At 47.0% G+C, this 18,357-nt stretch overlaps 2 protein-coding genes across 10 annotated transcripts in view; one reads left to right on the top strand and one right to left on the bottom strand.

The window, feature by feature from the left end:
• Positions 1 to 17: 17 nt before the first annotated feature.
• On the top strand, positions 18 to 4,157 carry dync2li1 (dynein, cytoplasmic 2, light intermediate chain 1). 2 transcript variants are annotated; one of them, XM_027011546.3, is made up of 13 exons: positions 18 to 183; positions 467 to 599; positions 780 to 814; positions 898 to 967; positions 1,072 to 1,160; positions 1,395 to 1,590; positions 1,677 to 1,745; positions 2,001 to 2,078; positions 2,285 to 2,364; positions 2,515 to 2,585; positions 2,799 to 2,896; positions 3,029 to 3,121; positions 3,923 to 4,157. In XM_027011546.3, exons 1-13 carry the CDS (start codon positions 170 to 172, stop codon positions 3,977 to 3,979), a joined length of 1,083 nt encoding a protein of 360 aa, XP_026867347.2. In that variant the 5' UTR covers positions 18 to 169; the 3' UTR covers positions 3,980 to 4,157. The 2 variants fall into 2 exon arrangements, with proteins under 2 accessions (XP_026867347.2, XP_026867348.2); XM_027011547.3 differs by lacking the exon at positions 18 to 183 and having other exon boundaries at positions 469 to 660.
• Positions 4,158 to 4,235: 78 nt separating this feature from the next.
• cep170aa (centrosomal protein 170Aa) overlaps positions 4,236 to 18,357 on the bottom strand; it is a 35,600-nt gene continuing 21,478 nt past the window's right edge. For 3 of the 8 annotated variants that reach the window (XM_035531435.2, XM_081724999.1, XM_081725000.1), the window contains 12 exons: positions 16,987 to 17,534; positions 15,338 to 15,439; positions 13,941 to 14,076; positions 12,121 to 13,578; positions 11,448 to 11,513; positions 9,920 to 10,160; positions 9,254 to 9,434; positions 7,693 to 7,869; positions 7,258 to 7,346; positions 7,059 to 7,152; positions 6,889 to 6,940; positions 4,236 to 6,641 (listed from right to left, as the gene is read on the bottom strand). In XM_035531435.2, coding sequence (XP_035387328.1) covers positions 6,394 to 6,641; positions 6,889 to 6,940; positions 7,059 to 7,152; positions 7,258 to 7,346; positions 7,693 to 7,869; positions 9,254 to 9,434; positions 9,920 to 10,160; positions 11,448 to 11,513; positions 12,121 to 13,578; positions 13,941 to 14,076; positions 15,338 to 15,439; positions 16,987 to 17,534 — 3,392 coding nt within the window. In that variant the 3' untranslated portion in view covers positions 4,236 to 6,393. The remainder of the gene's footprint in view (positions 6,642 to 6,888; positions 6,941 to 7,058; positions 7,153 to 7,257; positions 7,347 to 7,692; positions 7,870 to 9,253; positions 9,435 to 9,919; positions 10,161 to 11,447; positions 11,514 to 12,120; positions 13,579 to 13,940; positions 14,077 to 15,337; positions 15,440 to 16,986; positions 17,535 to 18,357) is intronic. The other 5 variants (XM_035531436.2, XM_035531437.2, XM_035531438.2 and 2 more) reach the window with 5 other exon arrangements.

The raw sequence follows: 18,357 nt of genomic DNA, 5'->3' as shown, positions 1-18,357 counted from the left end.
TGTAACCCCTCGCAACAGTAATCATCTTTTGCAGCTTAAAGACGCGCTAACTAGCTATTACACTAACCGTAATATAGCTTATCCGGCTAATTTCATTATTTAGGTACCTAGCGAACCAACCACGCTAAACGTTAACAAGATGCAAAATTAAAAGCAGAACGAGGAAGCGATGCCTAAAATGAAGTAAGTAGATACGCAAGAATCGTCTTACTCCAGTGAATGTTCCGTTGGCTAGCTAGGCTATCTAGGTTAGGCTAGCTAGCGTTAGGTTAGCTAGGTTAACTCTAGCTGGCTTGGCTAAGTAGAAGTAGCTAAGTAAAAGAAAAAAAAAACCCAGATGGCTTGCTATTTAAGTACCTCGACAGCTAACTTCCGTCTGGCTAAATGAGAACTTTGCCATTAACGTGTCTTATGGACCAAGTGCCTTGACAGATGCGCTGGTGATCAGTGTCGTGTTTCTCCGTAGTGCCCATACGCTGTGGGATTTGGCTGCAGCGGAGGTCCGGGCCGAGGAAGAAGGAACCTGTGGTGATGAAGCTGAGAAAGATGCCCATGCTGGCTGCGAAAGAACTGTGGTTTTTATGGGCAGTAAAGCTGGGGTAAACGAAGGCGGACGTAACGATCGCACAGATGATTCGTAACACTATGTGTTTCGCTCTTGTGAGCTTGGATCCATATTAAGAGTCAAGAATAATTTTTGCATTTGAGATCTTTATCTTTTCTGCAGACTGTATATGAGCATGTGCAAAATTTGTCTTATCATTACATCTTTTTTCTAGGGTAAAACCACAATATTGCTCAGATTTCTTGACAGGTAAGTGAAAACCTTTCATCAGCATTTATGTATAAAACAATGAAAGCATTGGTGCCTCTCTATGCTTTCATGTTTCCCTATAGAGATGAAGCGCCCAAACCGACGCTTGCTTTGGAGTACACGTTTGGTAGGCGAGCAAGGGGACACAATACGGTATTAACAAAACACTCTTGGAGCTTTAAAACTACGCCAGGTTTTGTATTACAGCATAATTACTACTATTATTAATGTTTGTTATCGTTTTTCTTTCAACATAGCCTAAAGACATAGCTCACCTGTGGGAACTGGGAGGCGGCATGTCATTAGCAGATCTAGTGCAGATACCCATCACCTCTCCCCATGTCAGGTCTGTCTCAATCTGACTGCCTATCTGCATGCGCGCACACACTACTTGTACACCTTAGAGTTGCTAAAATAGTTACTTTCTTTGATTGATCTTATGTGACTTTACAAAAAGAATGAGGCTAATCCTGGCAGTGGCACCAGTTTATAAAAGTTACGATCAGTTGGAGATTACCCGATTGGATCCGATTGGTGTTTCATCCCATGCTGCCTTGCTGCGTTTCCTCTCTCCATACAGTGATCTCTCTGTGGTACTTGTCGTGGACCTGTCTAAGCCCAGTGCTCTCTGGGGCACCGTGGAGAAGCTTCTCCATGCAGCCCTCAGCCAGGTGGAGAAAGCATCTGCCTTACCCCAGAGGCCCAGAGAGTCTGGACGACACCATCAGCAGGGCCAGCAAAGCAGAGGCTTGCGTATCCTCCCCAAGGAGCACCCAGTGAGACTCAGCACCTGTTGCTATTGACAACCGGGGCTTCCTTTTCTTCAGCCCACTCTAACATAAAGCTTGTGTGTTTTCAATAGGACAGAGAACTCATCAGTCCCTTTCCTGTGCCTCTTCTGCTCATTGGTAGCAAGTTTGACGTCTTTCAGGTAGGCACCGCAGAGTGCCACTGTATTGGTGGCCGCATAACATATCAGGGCATGATCACGTGACACTGTCATGATTCCTACCTTTACAGCACCTTACACTCACCAACCTACTGTAAAAAAGACAAATAAATTTAGGTAAAGCAAATTTTTCACAAGTACTTTAAAGCCAAGATGTTTACTGGGAAAAATGATAATTAACTATATATTTTTTTATTTTACTTTGAAAATAACTTTTAAATTCAACTGATTGTGCAGGACTTTGAGTCAGAGAAGAGGAAGGTGATTTGTAAGACCCTGCGTTTCTTGGCTCATTACTACGGGGCATCGTTGATCGTAAGATAAATTGTTCTTGTATTTTTAAATAGACAGCAACTCATTGTATGAGCACAACTATCAGTCAAGACTATTGTGTGTATTTTAAAACAAATATTCATACAGTAGCAGTAAGGTCATGTAGATATCTTTAAGTAACACTGACACTACCTGTGATAAGTTTACCATGGTCTGTTTTCTGAGTTCCTCTCTGTTTTCCCACATAGTTTACCAGCAGTAAATCAGAGACCACAATGTCTAAGGCAAGGAGCTTTGTCAGTCATCTTGCATTTGGAACAGAGAGAGGGTAAGAAAACATTAACTTGCAGTGATTAGTGCATGAACGTGTGTATATGAAATACAAATTTCAAAGTGTTGATCAATTGTAGTGTGAAGGGAAAAATCCCAGGGTTTGACAACTATAATGGTTCTATGTCTATTTATTCTGTTTTGTCAGAAAGTCTGTCTCTACAGACCCCAGCAAACCTCTTGTAGTTCCAGCAGGCATGGATTCTCTCAGTCAGATAGGTGAATGATTATTGCCCCCTTCTGGCTATTGCAGGCAGTGCATGTTGTAGCAGAATATGTCTTTCTTCCTGAACATTGTTAGTGTTCCCCCCACCCCCCATAAACATTTACAGTAGCCGTTAACAGCAGCTGCTCTAGAGAAATGTTTGAAATAGTATTTGAATATATGAAAAAAAAAATCACAGCTCACTAATAGTCTTTACTCGTACACAGGATCACCTGCTACAGTTGATGTTGATATCGGGACCCTGCATGCTAGAAACCCACTGGACCTGTGGAAGAAAGTTTTCGAAAGGGTTTTCCCTCCAGAGGTATTAGCCATACCCCACCAAAAAACAAAACAAAACCACAATCAATAAAAAAACCACACAGGTTAATGACATGAAGACTGCATTCGGTAATAAGTAACTAAAAAAACTTGGCTTTTGCCTGTGTTTCCTCAGAGCACTAAGGAGCATGCAGAGTTGAAGGATCCAGCCAGAGATCCCCAGTATAAGGAGCCCCTTATAGACTCAATGAGGGCACAGAAAGACCAGGTACCACCACTTGGATTCCTACTGCCAGTTGCCACTCCTTCAGAGTAGTTTCCAGCACTTTTGGAATGGGGTCTTTGTATGGTTTGCATGGCTTTGAATGTTTTCCTTGTAGAGTTGTTGTTCTGGCACCAGGTTGTAGGCCCTAAGGGTGATTGACTTACTTCTGCTGTAGATGTCAAAACCCCACAGGAAGACTGCATAATACAATTAAAATATAAAATGGACTCCGTAAGCCTGGGCAAGCCACATATGTTGTTTTTGGTATTTATCCAAGCATCCATTTATTTATCCCCAGACTTTTGGATAGGAACCAGGAATCTTAAATTATTTCTGCATTTCAGCACTTTGGATTATTGCCCTACTTCTGTTCTCTTTGAAGGCCAGACAGGCAGCAGTTTTTTTTAACGAACAGTTATAGCACCTGACTGATGCTTTGCTGAAGTAGGTGAGATTCTACAGTAACCTCTTATCAGTAACAGAGAGTGGCCTGTCAGATTGAACTCTCACAGCGCTGTTTTCAGATATTGTTTTTCAGTTATTGTGCGATTAAAGTGATTAGAAATGAGAGGCTCAGTCTTGTTCATGTGCCCATCTGGGCATTATTGTTATTATTGGATCTATTTATTGATTTAAATTCTCCATTTTGGCACTTGATGGAGTAATGAGTTTATTGATCCAAACCAGAAGAAGTGTGTGCGCGTGCACGTGTGTGTGTGTGTGTGTGTGTGCGCATGTGTGTGCATGCTGGAGTGTACACTGCAGGCTAACATGATCATTGTCCTTTTTTCCTTGTCTGTGAAGGAGCTGGATCAGTATAAGCGGGAACAGGCAAAGTCATGGAAAGGCTTGGAGATCTAGATCTGCACTTACTGGGGAACCAGATCCTAAAAAGCTTAACATCACTGTCTGACGCCTATGTATTTCTAAATTTTATTCTGAAAAATCCTCTTTGATACTATATTTGTGCTGTATAATAAAGCTGTGTACATGTAATAATAGAAATGACTGGTTAAATAAATACCATGTGATTGTGAAAGCTCAGCTTATCAAACATTTGTGTGTAGAACAGTATCCTTATTCAAATGCTCAGAGTTCCAGAAAGCAAAAACTCCAGAAATATTTCCTCCTTTATTGAGAGTAGCAATAAGATTCCATTAACTGAAAACAAAAAAATGCGATGCAACAATTTGATGCAATAAACAAAAACAAAAATAAATAAAATTATTTTTGAGGAACAACATAAAATGATATGATACAGAAATGTGTAAACTGCACCAACTGAAATAAAAACCAAAAGACCCTGTACCAAGCATGTTTGCTGTTCCTCATCTTGTAAAACATGTCAAGTGTACAGTGATATACTGCCAAAACCTGCAATAGGTCAGTTTTACTGTAAAATAGGGTTTGTCCCACTGATAATGCAACCTGTTCTAAGAACAGCAAAATGTACTCTTATGATTTTGGTATCATGTCTTTTTGTACCCTGTATGGGTTTTAACACATAACATTATTAATGTACATAAGTCTGGGATGTGCAAAGTGACACCAGCACGCTACATAATCGTTTCCATTTCTAAAAGGCCCAAGAACTACATTTTCCATACCGGGCACTTAGTGACATCATACATTTACCAAACATAAAAAACCTAAGTGTTTAGTCCTGTACCAATCTTCACTACTGTTTCAGTTCCTAATTACAGATGCACTAACTCATACTCTCTCTACGACACAGATTCACAGAGAACGGCCAGGTAAGCGGTTTGGTGACAGCCCCACCCTCCCCCGTCAATGTAAATACACCCAAGCAGCAAAGTAAACGGGAGATTAAGGAAAAATAGTATACACACGATGTCGGAACACCTTCCTCCGTGAACAAGACGACTGGTGAGCTTTCTGAGCCCCATGGAGACACAAACGGCCCATTAGCTCAGACTTGGCAACTACTTCCCCCAAGTGCACACAAAGTTCCTCTGATAACAGAGAATGTTAGTGTACGGAATCTTGGCTGTTAAAAACCAAATGTGCGTTTGAAGGACTGCAAGTTTATTATCGTAAGCGAGGAAAAAAAAAGCAAGCCTGTTTGCTCCAGGGCTCAAGTTAAGATGTCAACAGCACAAACCAGAGAGAACATATTAGTAAATGTGAGATGGACAGCACAGTCATAAAACATTTCACTAAGTCATTGTCTAATACTGCATATCTTCTGAACACCTTCTAACATGGAGAACAACATTCTGACGTGCGTCAGCTGTAGGTCAACTGCTAATTAAAACCTCCAACTGAACTTTTGGACTGTCTTGTAATAAGGTTTATATGTTTTTTTTTTTAGCCCAAAAGTAAAAAAAAAATCAGTGCATAAAGATCAAGAGCTTATTGATCTTTTTTTTTTCTACTGGAGGTATAGCCAAAATCACTGAGTTGAAATATGCTTTTAATAGCATAAATGCACTTTGTGTGATCAAGACATAGATGGCATTTAAAGATTTCCTAGCACAGCCACTTAGGTACACTGGATGGAATTTGAAGTGACTGTTGCCCCATGTCTGTGTAGGGTTCTACATACTTTGGTAAGATGTTTTGAGTTACACTTCACAGTCACACTTCTGTTCTCGGGAATGTCCACTTAATGAAAGGTTTTATATCTTTCATCTGTCTTTCCTCTGTGACTGTCTTTTGAATCTCTCATAAAATGATGTTCTTCTGGTTGCAGGCCTTGGTCTCGTTCTCTGACCTCAATGACTGTTAATCTGACATGACCAACCTCCCAAGACCCCAGCGCTGGTGCATGCAGTACATGGAAAATGTTCCCTCTCGTCAAACAGACATGAATGCGGTTGTTTTATAAGTTCTTGCCATTAGTAGAACAGGTACACTTACAACGAGAGCATACAGGCACTGGAGTTGTTTTTAAAGTTGAAAGGGAACAATTACACACACACACACACACACACACACACACACACACATGCGCACACAGACCAACTATGACATCTAGCAAATGTAACACATTGGTAACAATGATTCTTGTGTCCTGTCAGCAGCAGATGGGTCTGCTTGCTCAGCTGCACTGTGTATCAAGGTCCAAGTCCACAGTTTGACCTTCACTGCTGCATTCGAGGGACAAAATATGGACGTTTCTCACATGTCAGCTTTCGGTAAATGATAGGCGCAATATAGTATGTACAAGTAAAGGTTTATTAATCCTCAGATCATTTCGAATTATGCATTAGAAGTTCGGTTTTCTGTGTTCTGAGGGTTTGAATGCTTTCGGTTCACTTGCTGGTAATGGCGCTCGCCTCTGCACTAGGGTGGGCGCGGGGGCAGGGGCGGGGGTGGCCGAGGTCCAGTCCCAGGCTGGGTACCTCTCGGCTGGGCGAAATGGTGGAGGCAGACGTGGAGGCTCCGTTGGCAGACTGGGGGCCTCTGGGGCTGGTCTTGGCTTTGGCCGTGCTAGGGCTGGCCAGGCCCAGGCTGGTCAGGGCGTCAAGGGTTCCGTCAGGGTCCACCATGACATTTATGACTGCAGGAAAGAGATGGACTATTTGAAAACAGGGGTAGGCATGTTCGAGGTATTCACCAGTCTACTCCAAGATCTGGAAATTCCCTGGCCCAAGAGGTGAAGTGTGTGTCAGGGTTTGTGGGAATAAGCAATTGTGAGACAGGTAAAGTAGAGAAAGTAAGTGGAGACATATTTTTCAAAAACTCAAGAGGAAGACTCATTGAAGCTGACTAAAAGCAGCACTGGTTGTGTGTCCTTCAAGGCCTACCTTGAAGCTGCTTTTCCACCCTTTTCAGCTCTGTTAAAATTGACGAGATTTCCTGGAGTACACAAAAGTATTATTAGTTGGATCCAATTAGATTACTTATTCTGTAAAACTACCTAGGACTGGTCTGAGGATCGAAACTGGTGTTTAATATTTTTTGCCATGGAACGCACCTTGTTACTGGTTTTCAGGAGTGGTACATCACTCTCACAACTAAGTTTGCTCTCAATATCATCCCATTTCCTGTCCTTGTCCTTAAACAATATCCTTGAAGAGAGAAGAAAATTCCAACATTATATTTAATTAAAATAACTGACATAATTCTGCATTTTTTCACATTTGTAAACCATGACAAGTTTTCAAAGGACTGACCTGATTTTGCCTGCTGTTTTGTCCACAGTTTGGCGGATTTTGGAAGACAGTTGAGATACTGATGTCAACAGCAAGCTGTCTAACACCGCCTACGACAAATGCACACCAACAGGATTTAGAGCATTTCACATAATACAGAATGATCTGGAACACGCATAACTGTGCACATGGTAAAAAACAATAACCGTTTTGTTCAAACTGTCCTGGGGGGGGGGGCGTGGGGGGTGAGCACTGACTGGCATCTGTGATGACAAAATTTTGAGTGGCAAAAGAGTGGGAACCAAAACACATGAGAATGTAACTAATGAGCACGGCTGCTAATCAGCATGTATTACTGCACTTCTGATCTGCTGTACCTACACACGCGGCTCAGACGTATGAGTCTGATGTCTGTGTGCGTAAGGGCAGTGCCGTAGGTGGCGTAGGAGCTCGTACCGGCCTGACCTCGTCTCGGTTCCACGTGCGTCTGCGCAGGGCGGTCTGCGGGTCCAGGCTGTCGGGGGTGCGGGACCGCAGCTCCACCGGCCGCCCATTGATCTCGGGGGCCTTGGTCTGCACTGCAGTGGGGATCTTGCGAAAGTTCAGGCTTTCGTCAAAGACACGGTCCACCAGCTGGGGGCAAGAGCAGCAGACGAGGGGGGAGGCAGAAGCAGTGAGATGAAATGAGTAGGTGAAGGGATGGAGAGCAGTGTTCACTGACACACAGGTGCACTCAGCAGGGGGCACATGTACAGCTGGATATATACAGTGTAGTGCTGTATGACAGTGAGCTTATGCACAGTGCAGTGCTGTGTAAGAGTCAGATCACACACACAGCAGTTGGGTTTAACAGTTAACAGTCATTTACAGTGTAGTGCTGTGTAACAGTGAGTTGATATACACTGCAGTTACATACGGTACAGAAGTGTATAGCAGTGATCTTTCATACATTGCTGTGGTGTATAATAGTGATCTGACATACAGTGCAGTGGTGTAAAGTATGTATAGTAGTGATGTTACAGTGCAGTGGTGTCTAGTAGTGATCTTAAATACAGTGCAGTGGTGTCTAGTAGTGATCTTAAATACAGTGCAGTGGTGTATAGTAGTGATGTTACATATAGTGCAGTGGTGTAAAGTATGTATAGTAGTGATGTTACAGTGCAGTGGTGTCTAGTAGTGATCTTAAATACAGTGCAGTGGTGTATATTAGTGATCTTACATACAGTGCAGTGGTGTATAGTAGTGATGTTACATAAAGTGCAGTGGTGTATAGTAGTGATCTTAAATACAGTGCAGTGGTGTCTAGTAGTGATCTTAAATACAGTGCAGTGGTGTATATTTGTGATCTTACATACAGTGCAGTGGTGTATAGTAGTGATCTTACAGTGTAGTGGTGTATAGTATGTATAGTAATGATCTTACATACAGTGGTGTATAGTAGTGATCTTACATACAGTGCAGTGGTGTATATTAATGATCTTACATACAGTGCAGTGGTGTATAGTAGTGATCTTACAAAGAGTGTAGTGGTGTATAGTATGTATACTAGTGATCTTACATACAGTAGTGTATAGTAGTGATGTTACACTGCAATGGTGTATAGTAGTGATGTTACAGTGCAGTGGTGTATAGTATGTATAGTAGTGATATTACATACAGTGGTGTATAGTAGTGATATTACGTACAGTGCAGTGGTGTATAGTATGTATAGTAGTGATTTTACATACAGTGCAGTGGTGTATAATGTTACAGTAAAATATAGTCCCCATCACACTCTTGAGCTTAAGATAGATGTCAAAGGCTTAAAGCTCACTAAAAAAAGGCCAAAATGGGGCTGATGGGGAAAGGAAGTGAAACAAGAACAGTTACTATCCACCAGCATGTCTGGTCTGTTGACTGGCCCCTTCTAGCTTTCATTCAGTTATTGAAAACAGTCCCCTGGCTCAGGCTTGCTGGCCTCTGTGGGCTGCTAACTGGAGCGAGTGTGGTGGGAGCTCTGCAGCGGAGCATTCTCTACCTCCTCCCGGGTGTCGATGGCAGAGCCAGGCGTGGTGGCTGCCGTGCTGACCGTGGTGCTTGGCGCTGTGCCTGAAGAACTGACCGAGTCGATCTCGCCGGCCACGTCGTGGATCTCCCGCGCCAGGATGGCCAGGTCCTTCGCCAGGTCCTGGCTGATCCTGCGCACACAGGGGAATAACCTATGACCAGTTTTAAATCTCAATTTGAACCAGTTTTAAATCTCATTTAAAACTGCAATTTAGTCCTAGACTGAACAAAACCAACATGGCTCTGGAATTATCCACCCTGCTGTCAGGAAGGTCCATCAAATATCTGATTAACCAGCCAAGATGCTTCTAAAGTTAGACAAAGATACTTGGAAGCAGTGAAACCTGCAGAGTCTGGATAATCTAATGATAAGATAAACACTGGTAAATACTGGTGAATACTGATTACTGATTAGGTGTTTTGGTGGAGAGTGAAACAGGCAGAATGGATTGTGGACACTGTCTGGAGTTTCTCTGTGGTACTCGCCCTCACTGTTAAGGTCCAAACTCAACGTGACAGGACGCTCAAACGAGTCGACAGCCCACCACAGAATGGACAAAGAAATACGTGGCTAGAGTCCAGTGTCTATCTTCCAAAAGGAAACAAAGAGTTAGAAAAAGGCGGAGTTGATAGGTACCTGGCGATCTCCTCGCTGTGGGCGGTCCAGTCTCGGATGTAGTCTTCCTGTTCCCTCATCCTGTGCTTGAGGGCGATGCCACCCAGGCTGGGCGTGGCTGGGGCCGAGCCGCCCAGCCGGCTGGCACGCAGGGTGGTGCCCGGCCGCAGGCGACCGTGCTTGGGGGAGTTCCGGTTGGAGCCGAACTCATCCTCGGAGGTGGAGGCATACTCTGGAGGCATGCGTCTCCACCTGTTCCCGACTGCATGGAGACAGGAAGTCATGGTTACTGTGGAATCTTTACGGATCGGTGGTGAGGGCATACAGCATAGCCACACTCTATCCTGCCATTCAGAGCTGGCAAACCGAATGTCTACGTCAAGCAGCAGTATGCGATTAGGGGATATTACATGGGTCTTAATGAAAACAGGAAAACGACAGAGGCAGAGAAAGACAAGCAGATGAGTGGTGATGAGTGGCCGTAGGAAGTTCTTGTCAATATGTCAGCTTGACTCTTCTCGATATTAGACACACACACAGTAAGACCTGTGTTGTTCCAGGATAAGAAGAGCACCAGACATACACACCACACGCAAATGGTTCAAACCCACAATCTCCTTCCACCATTGACAAGGTTTTTTATGTCAGCCGACAGTAAATGTTCAACTGCTAATTAACAGAATCATTAAGAAATTCTTGTTCAAATCTGACACATTTTTTTCTGATCGATCGTTGTCATTTGCAACATCCAATACTTTACATAATTATGGGAAAAACCTTGTTTCAAATGGGAGTGGAGAATTTGGCTGAAATGTTTTATACAGTATCGTGTATGGCTGTAATTGAAGGCACCTAAAAGCCTTGAATCGCTATGTGTTAGCCTAGCAGCGTCCCAGGCAGAAGTCAAAGCCCGTAAACAGCAAAGAGTAACCCTCGCCACGGTGAGATCTAAACTATGCAGCACTAGCCAAGTTATGACAAGCACACACTCTGCTACCTTCTCTCCACTCTTAAGTCATAATTACACTGAACAAAATACAGGATCTGGGACGAGGTTGCTTGTTCTTAACAAACCAGACCAGCCTGTCATTATATATTACTGCCATCAGGGGGAGCCATGATGACAACATTAGGTGATTGTAACCGACTTCAATTCAGATTACAAAGTGCTTGCATCAGCATGGAGACACGGCTAAATATCTTTGACTTGATCTGTAATACTGTAAGTCCTGATGATTACAAAGTAGTAATCTACTGAGGATAGAGTACAGTGTCAAGACTGTTCTTCCAGGCTGGTAACTGGAGGTAAAGCTCACGCGCTCACCAAAGCCAAGACAAACCCACAGCAGCAATATGCAAGGTATGGAGCACAGCCTTGGAGAGGAAAACATCTGCATGTTTTCATTATCATGTTCTATTTCTTCAGACATTCGGATACACATTTGACCATGGTCTGGCATGCACAGACACTTGCACAAGCGCACTGAAACACACACACACACACACAAAGGGAATGAAAAGCACACACAGCCCAGAGGTGGTACAGTACCCATGGGCTGGTCCTCTGTGAGGCCATCCTCAGGCTCTGCGAGAGGCAGCTCTGTGTAAACGCTCTCTTTACGGACAACAGATGCATGCAGGGACAGACCAGTTACCGAAAGTTACACACCAGACAATTACAGGCGGCAGACAATGAAAAATCAGACACAGAGAGACGGAAATGTCCTGAGCAGTCACTCTGAATCTGGTTGTATGGGAGAAATGAATGCTAGGCCTGTCCGCCCGCCCATCATTTGAGGCTGGATTAACATCACAAGCAAAAATGGACACTTCACTAGATTTGCACGGTCTGGGGTACTGTGGTTTTGGATGCATTCTCTGAAAGTACCTCCTCTGACACAACATTAAAATACCTTTTATTAATCTTTTCATAATGAATTATTAAATTCAATAATAAATAATTGATTCATTATTAATTATTAATACATGTCTTTCCCAATTTGTTTTATTGTTAACAGTACATTGCTCGATTTCCCAAAAGCATCATAACGCAAAGATCATCTTTACGTGGTAGAGAGAATATTACACTGAACACCCTCCCATTTGATGATCTTAACATTGCGTTGCTTTTGGGAAGCCGAGACCTGTTCAGTTACTCTAACCATACCCGGTGATGTACTACACGCGTGGTGCGCATGCTGTCAGCCAGTGAGGGGGCTCACCTGCGGGGGTGCTTGAGGCAGGAAGTGTGACTTTGCTCTTGGCGTCAGCCAGTTTGGAGACGCTGTTGGCACGCAGGCGTGGGTTCAGTTTGCCATCAGCAGGGGTGGGAGCGCGGAGGCCCAGCCGCAGGGCTGTCTCGGCGGACATGCGCACGGCGGCCGCCCCGCGGCCCGCCGTGGCCTCCGAGTCACTGCGTGCCGAGAAGGAGCCCAATCTGGTGCGCCTGGGCTGGGCCAGCATGTCCAGCCGGGACGGGGCCTTCCTCCCGGATGGCGGCTTAGATGTGGAGCTGGTGGTGGACACCTCGGAGGCCACAGAGACGCGGTCGGCGTCGGCGAGATCCGTGTCGGATGCGTCGCCCAGCCGTGCCCGGCGCAGCAGCGAGGCCCTCGTGGGCCGCGGCTGGGGCAACCCCGCGGGCTTGGCCGCGGACGCCCCGCTGGCTTGCGGGGCCTTGCTGCTGGGCTTAGTGGCTCTGCCGCCCTTGGACGGGTCCAGTTTGGCGTGTGACGGCTCATCCGTGGAAGCGAGCGTTCCGCGGCCGTGCGAGCGGCTGGAGTAGGTCTCCTGGTCAGAGGAGAGGATGTCAGAAATGGGCAGCGAGGATGTCTGCTCATCGTCTGTCAGGTCCAGGGAGGGCTGGCGTGCCCGCGGGCCAGCTGGCGGGGGGCGCCTGGGGTCCGGGCGCCCCTCCCCCATGCCCTTGCTCTTGGCCTTCCTCTCCAGGCGCTCGCGCGCGCCAGCCGCGCTCTTGGCCGCTGAGCTTGCGCTGCTCTTCTCCCTGTGAAGGCTTGAGAGCGAGCGGCGTTTCTGCGCGGCCTTCCGCTCGGCCTCGACGGCTGCCTGGCTGGCCGCGCTGCCCGTGTCCACGTCCGACTCCGGCGACACCGAACGCCCCGCCTCTGTCTCTGGCCCCGCCTTCTTCTCGTTGCGTAGCTTGGCTTCCAGGAAGGCCATGACAGCCTCGGTGTCCTTCAGCAGCGTGGCCGTGTCCATGCTGCCGGCCGAGTCGCTGCGCTCGCGCCGGCCGATGCGTGGGATCAGCTCGGCGGGCACGTTGGCGCTCGGCCTCTCGATGGTGAAGCTGCCCTGCCTCACCAGCGGCTTGCCGCTCCTCTCACCATCACTCGCCCTGCTCCGGTCCTCGCCCCGCCTCCCGCGGCCCCCCTCGCCAACGATCTCTGCACCCTTCGTTGGGCGTGCGTGTGGCTCGGCGGCGCGGCCTGGCTTTGCAGGAGGCGTGCACTCCCCATCTCCTTTGTGCTCGCTGTGGCTCTCCTTCTCCTGGGGCTCCGTGTCCTGCTTCTCGCCGATCTCTGAACGCAGGCCGGAGGAGGAGGCCTTGGCCAGCTTGCTCCTCTCGTCGATGGGGAGCTGAGGCAGCGTCCTCCTCTTGCGCTCCGCCTGGCTGGAGGTGGCAGAGCTGGTGCTCTTCATAGACTCCAAGGCATCAGTGTCTGAAAGGCAAATGCTGCTATTGGCTTTTCAGTTTGAGAGATTCGAGCACATTCGTACTGCACATGAGTCCTATGGAAATTAATCAACAGCCCCTATGAGAAGCTGCATTGTAAAGAAAACAGGCTATGTTTCATGTTTAAAGCCTCATTTTTGTTTGCATCCATTACAAAATTTGTAAATATAAATTTGCAATACTGTAAATGATCTTCTACTATTTCTACTTATACTGCCTTTTTATAAACATAAATAAATAAGCATTTTCAGGAGCATGCAGTTCTCATGACAGGTTCAGCATTTCCAAATGCACCACATAAGCCCAGTGAAGAATATGAGATGACGGTGATGAGATGAAGGCGTGTACCTCGCTCCTGATGGACGAAGGCGAGGGGTTCGGCCCCCGAGCCCTCAGGATCAGTTCTAGTGTGATTAGCAGCTAAACTGGCCCACTGGGAAACCCAGCGTGGACTGCCGACAGCAATCGACTCTGCCACGAGGTCCTACAGATGAACAAGTGTTATGAGCTTGAAAACAACCAATCAGGACACTCCTTGTACAGCCTCAGAGTGTGAACACAAAACCTCCATTGAGGCGGGCGGCTGGTAGTGCACTTCATTAACTTACTAATTAGCTCAGTCTTAAGCATTAATATTCTTAACTGCTTACAGAGGTTTTTGGTAGGGCTCAGCCATATGTTACTGATACTGTGATTATCATCTAGAAATCATCTAGAAATCATCTAGCTTCCATCATCTAGTGATCAACTGCAAGTTTCATTAAAAACTACAAAGGGCCTTTAAACAACAGTAATGTCACATGAATTAAAACTGCATAGTAACATGTTCCTGACTGGATATTAGCCATCATCATATTTTTTAAAGAAATTTCTCGCTTTATTCTGTTCTTAAATAGGTATTAAAACACCTACATAAAAACATCATTCTAATAAATGCTTCTTTTAAATGTAGCTGGTGCATTGCAATCATTTTGTCTGTAACCTCTGAAAAAGATAAATATCATGAAAATGTATCATAATATCCCATTTGGCCATACCGTCCAACCCTAGTCCTTAGCTGCAAAATTACTGCAAAAGGACATCCCCCCCCCCCCCCCCCGCCCCCCCGGGTCTTTCGCAAAATTGATTTTTCAAGCAGCGTGTTGGTGCCTGCTTTGCTTGAACGCAATACCACTGCAGTGGTGCAGCACAGCCTTTCAGCTTCACTACGTGCGTGTGCCTCGAGGCGAGAGGACTCCACTCCTCCTCTCGTCCTTTAACTGGGTCAGTCCGTGAGTGGCCTACGCTCTGTGTTAAGGGAATGCCTCCCACTGATTAAGGGCTAGTGGAACGGCTCTTTAAAGCAATCAGACATTCTCATGCACGGCACACTCTCCCTCCACACACCTCTAACAGCCTGGACTTGTTCCTGTAGCTATATTTGCCCACAGGCTAGGCCTGCATCATTTCTTTACTGATTCCGAATGTCAGGTCTCCTGAGAGACCCGCACATGCGCCGCACTCGAAGCGCTGCTGACGACCAAGATGCTGCAGCACACAGCGCAGCACAGAAATGATCGGAAAACCTCGGCAACCTCGTGAACCGTTCAATTTACAATCATTGTTCAAAAAATTGCAGGCTGCACCCATTAGATTGGAATAAATAAATTGGAGTCCCACTCATAATCCCCTTAAGAGCTACAGCAATAAAAGACAATTGAGCATGGTGCAAACAGTCCCACAGTAAACAATAAAGCCATCATTACCTCAGCTGTAGTGCCACCGGTTTTCTTGCTGTCCTTAGTTTTTCTAACAGCTTGCTGTTGCCCAGGGCATCCGGGTTCCTGCGAGCTCTCCACCCCAAACACCTACACAGCACAGAGACACAGAAGCATGAGGAACAAGAGCTCCTTCTCTCGTCTGAGAAACATGAGACACCGGCACCTGAGCAGCGAGCTGAGGCTTCAAAGCTCCGGAGCTATGGACCACACATCCCCGCGCCGTGGCTCCATGGCAACCACACATGAAGCTGAGTGTGTTAACTAGTGAGCTTGCCACCTGTTCAACCATCCAGAACTGGACACTCCTATTCCATTAGACTCATCAGTTAGGTGTCTTCACCCTGTACTTTGTATTTGACTTGGAATGCCAACTTTTGTTTGGCCTAAACATGGTATGGGGGGGTGGTGATGGTGGGCAGAGAGAAGTGACAGACAAACTGACCAATATGATTGTGTTGCTTGTTCAACCCCTCCAGTAGTTCAGAGATCATCCAAAAAAAACAACAACAGACAAATCAAGTCAAAACCAGACATGGAGCCTTAAAATTGGACTGTCTGGGTGAAAAACGGATGACTGGCAACCCCAGTCCTCGCTAGCATCAAAGACGCAAGACCAGGGACCTTACTAACATGCACAAGCCCATCCATCCATCCATCCAACCATCCATCTGTCTATTCATCAATCCATCCATTACTCTGTCCACTCTTTCAACCTGTTAATTCATCCTGTCATTCACACTTCAATGTATCCAGTAGCCCATGGTTTCAATCAATTTCTTCTTTTTGGGCACTTTGCAGGTCCCTCAACAACATTTCTAATTAAAAGTAAGTACCACTACAAAGACGACGGTAAAGTACTGCATACAGATGCTGTGTTAAAAGACATGACTTTCGAGCCCCCTGGGGATAAACAGAATAATGGAATTGCAGAGCTGGGTGCAGAGGACCATTACAAGAGCATTAGATGTAGATTCACAGTGGGGGATACTTGCTTGCTGTTAAGAGAGATCTCCAGGCAAAACCAAAACCTCAGCACTTCAGCCTGGATGTGAAGGATCACAGCATACAAGACAGAACACACTGGCTGTTTGAGTCTGCTTGAAAGCTTAGTGCAAAGTTTCGCCATCTCAATATGCCAAGAGTCACGAGTCCTGGAAACAAACGCGCCTTCATCAATGATGTGTTTGGCCCACAATGACTGACCTCGGTTCTGTCAAAAGTATGAGATAATGGCAACAAGTCCAAGTGCATGTACACATTCAGCACTCTGCATTCAGCATATTCCCTAAGATACACGAATACAGAAACATGGAAAAGAACTATGAAAAATGCACAAGACTAAATTAAGGGTAAAGGCTAAAACCCGACTAAAATTTCACTGAAAACCTTCTATTGTTCTCAGCCACAATTTGGCACACAGATATAGATGCCTGTACAAGTCTATGCTGTGGAAGAATCCAAAACATTCTCCCGATACCACAACTAGGGCTCAGCACTTTTAGTGAATCATTTCAGAAGACACCCAGCAAACACGAACAACCCAAGTATCTGCGAGGACTAATTCATAATGGCTGATTATATACAGATTATGTAGAAATGACTGACTGTGTAGGTTCGCAAGCCCGTGCCCATACCTTGTCAATCATACAGCGGGCCTCTTCTTCCTCAGGGTTGTGGTTCTCCAGTTCAATGGTATAGGTGCCTTTGTCACTCTGGTCGTCGTCCTGCTTCTGTGGCTCATCTCCAGAAGCCGGCTGGCCCACCCTGACGGAGCTGCGTGCTATGCCACCCTCCTCCGACCTCTGCTTCTGTAGCAGCCTTGCTGCTGTGGGCGCCACCGCCGCCAGCGTGGCGGCCACGCCCTTGACCCCGTCCGCCGCCGCCGCCGCCTTGGGCCGCGGGGGCGGCGCTGGGCAAAGGCCCTCCCCCGCCCCTCCTCCGGCCAGCGGCGCCGTCTGGGAGAAGGAGTAGGAGCGGCGCTTGCGCGGGTTGTCCTCGTCGAAGAACTCGATGGTGAAGGCGGTGCGGCCGGCGGGGGCGGCCGGCGAACCCTCGCCGATCCTGGCCCGCTGCAGGCCTGCAGCGCGCAGCCGCTCCTCCAGCGCCGCATGGCGCCGGCTGCCGAAGCGCAGGCCCAGGCCGTTCTCCGAGTCGCTCTGCGTGCCGTCCTCGTGCTTGCTGCCTGCGGGGCGGGAAGGGGAAGCGTCTGGGTGTTTAGCGCATGCCCAGCAGGGGAGGAGTGCGCGGGACGCCAGCCTGAGGGCGGCCGCAACCAGACCCCCCGCATGGGCCCCACAGGGTGGAGGGAGAGTGCAGAGCGGCTGGCGTCTCACCTTGCAGGAGGAATGCATGCCAGACACAGGGATTTAGCTCAGACCACGCTAGTCTGCCAGCTACAGGGAACAAAACACAGAGGAGGAGGCTACTCTTGAGCTCAGGCAGTTCCCGAGGCAGCATACAGCCAGAGCTGAGACCCCGGCTGTGGGAGGTGGTGGGAGTCACCCCACACTAGACACCGGCCTCTCGTGCAGAGGCCCCACAGACAAAGGGGCTCTTCTGAGGCACACAGCACGCTCTTTGAATGAGTGGGGCTTGCATCATCGGTCCTCCATGACTCATCTCCTCGACCTAGTGCCATCTCCCCCAAACAAACAAACTTGACTACGCCCACTAGCATGCATAAACACTTTGTGATGCCTGATCATAACATCATCATGCTTCGCGATGTCTGATTGGAGGCCCCTCTCTGTCTGAGCACCCACCTGAGGTCATGAATTATACCCCGCTGGGCTTGGATTCCCTCTGTAGCTCAGTGGATGTTCCCTGCTCCTCTTTCAGTGCTGTGTAAGAACACGCGTGAGTTCTCCAGCCGTCCAAACCAAAGCCCGAATTCCAGTGCTCTACAAGAGGCTCCATACCCCGACTGGAGCGTTCTGGATACCAAAACACCTCTGAGAGAGTCCACCTTGTAGGACAGCAGGACACGCCTTTGTGCTAGACTCACT

Source organism: Electrophorus electricus, chromosome 12 (assembly GCF_041902795.1).
Source record: "Electrophorus electricus isolate QZ-2024a chromosome 12, ASM4190279v1, whole genome shotgun sequence".
Classification (NCBI taxonomy): domain Eukaryota; kingdom Metazoa; phylum Chordata; class Actinopteri; order Gymnotiformes; family Gymnotidae; genus Electrophorus; species Electrophorus electricus.
The sequence above is the reverse complement of the archived record's forward strand: the minus strand, read 5'-3'. Positions and strand labels throughout refer to the sequence as shown.

What these genes read in the sequence shown, in the direction of transcription:
- dync2li1 (XM_027011546.3), top strand. An exon ending in TTATGGGCAGTAAAGCTGGG is followed by an intron (nt 600 to 779) that starts GTAAACGAAGGC and finishes TCTTTTTTCTAG; the next exon opens with GGTAAAACCACAATATTGCT. An exon ending in GCATTTGGAACAGAGAGAGG is followed by an intron (nt 2,365 to 2,514) that starts GTAAGAAAACAT and finishes CTGTTTTGTCAG; the next exon opens with AAAGTCTGTCTCTACAGACC.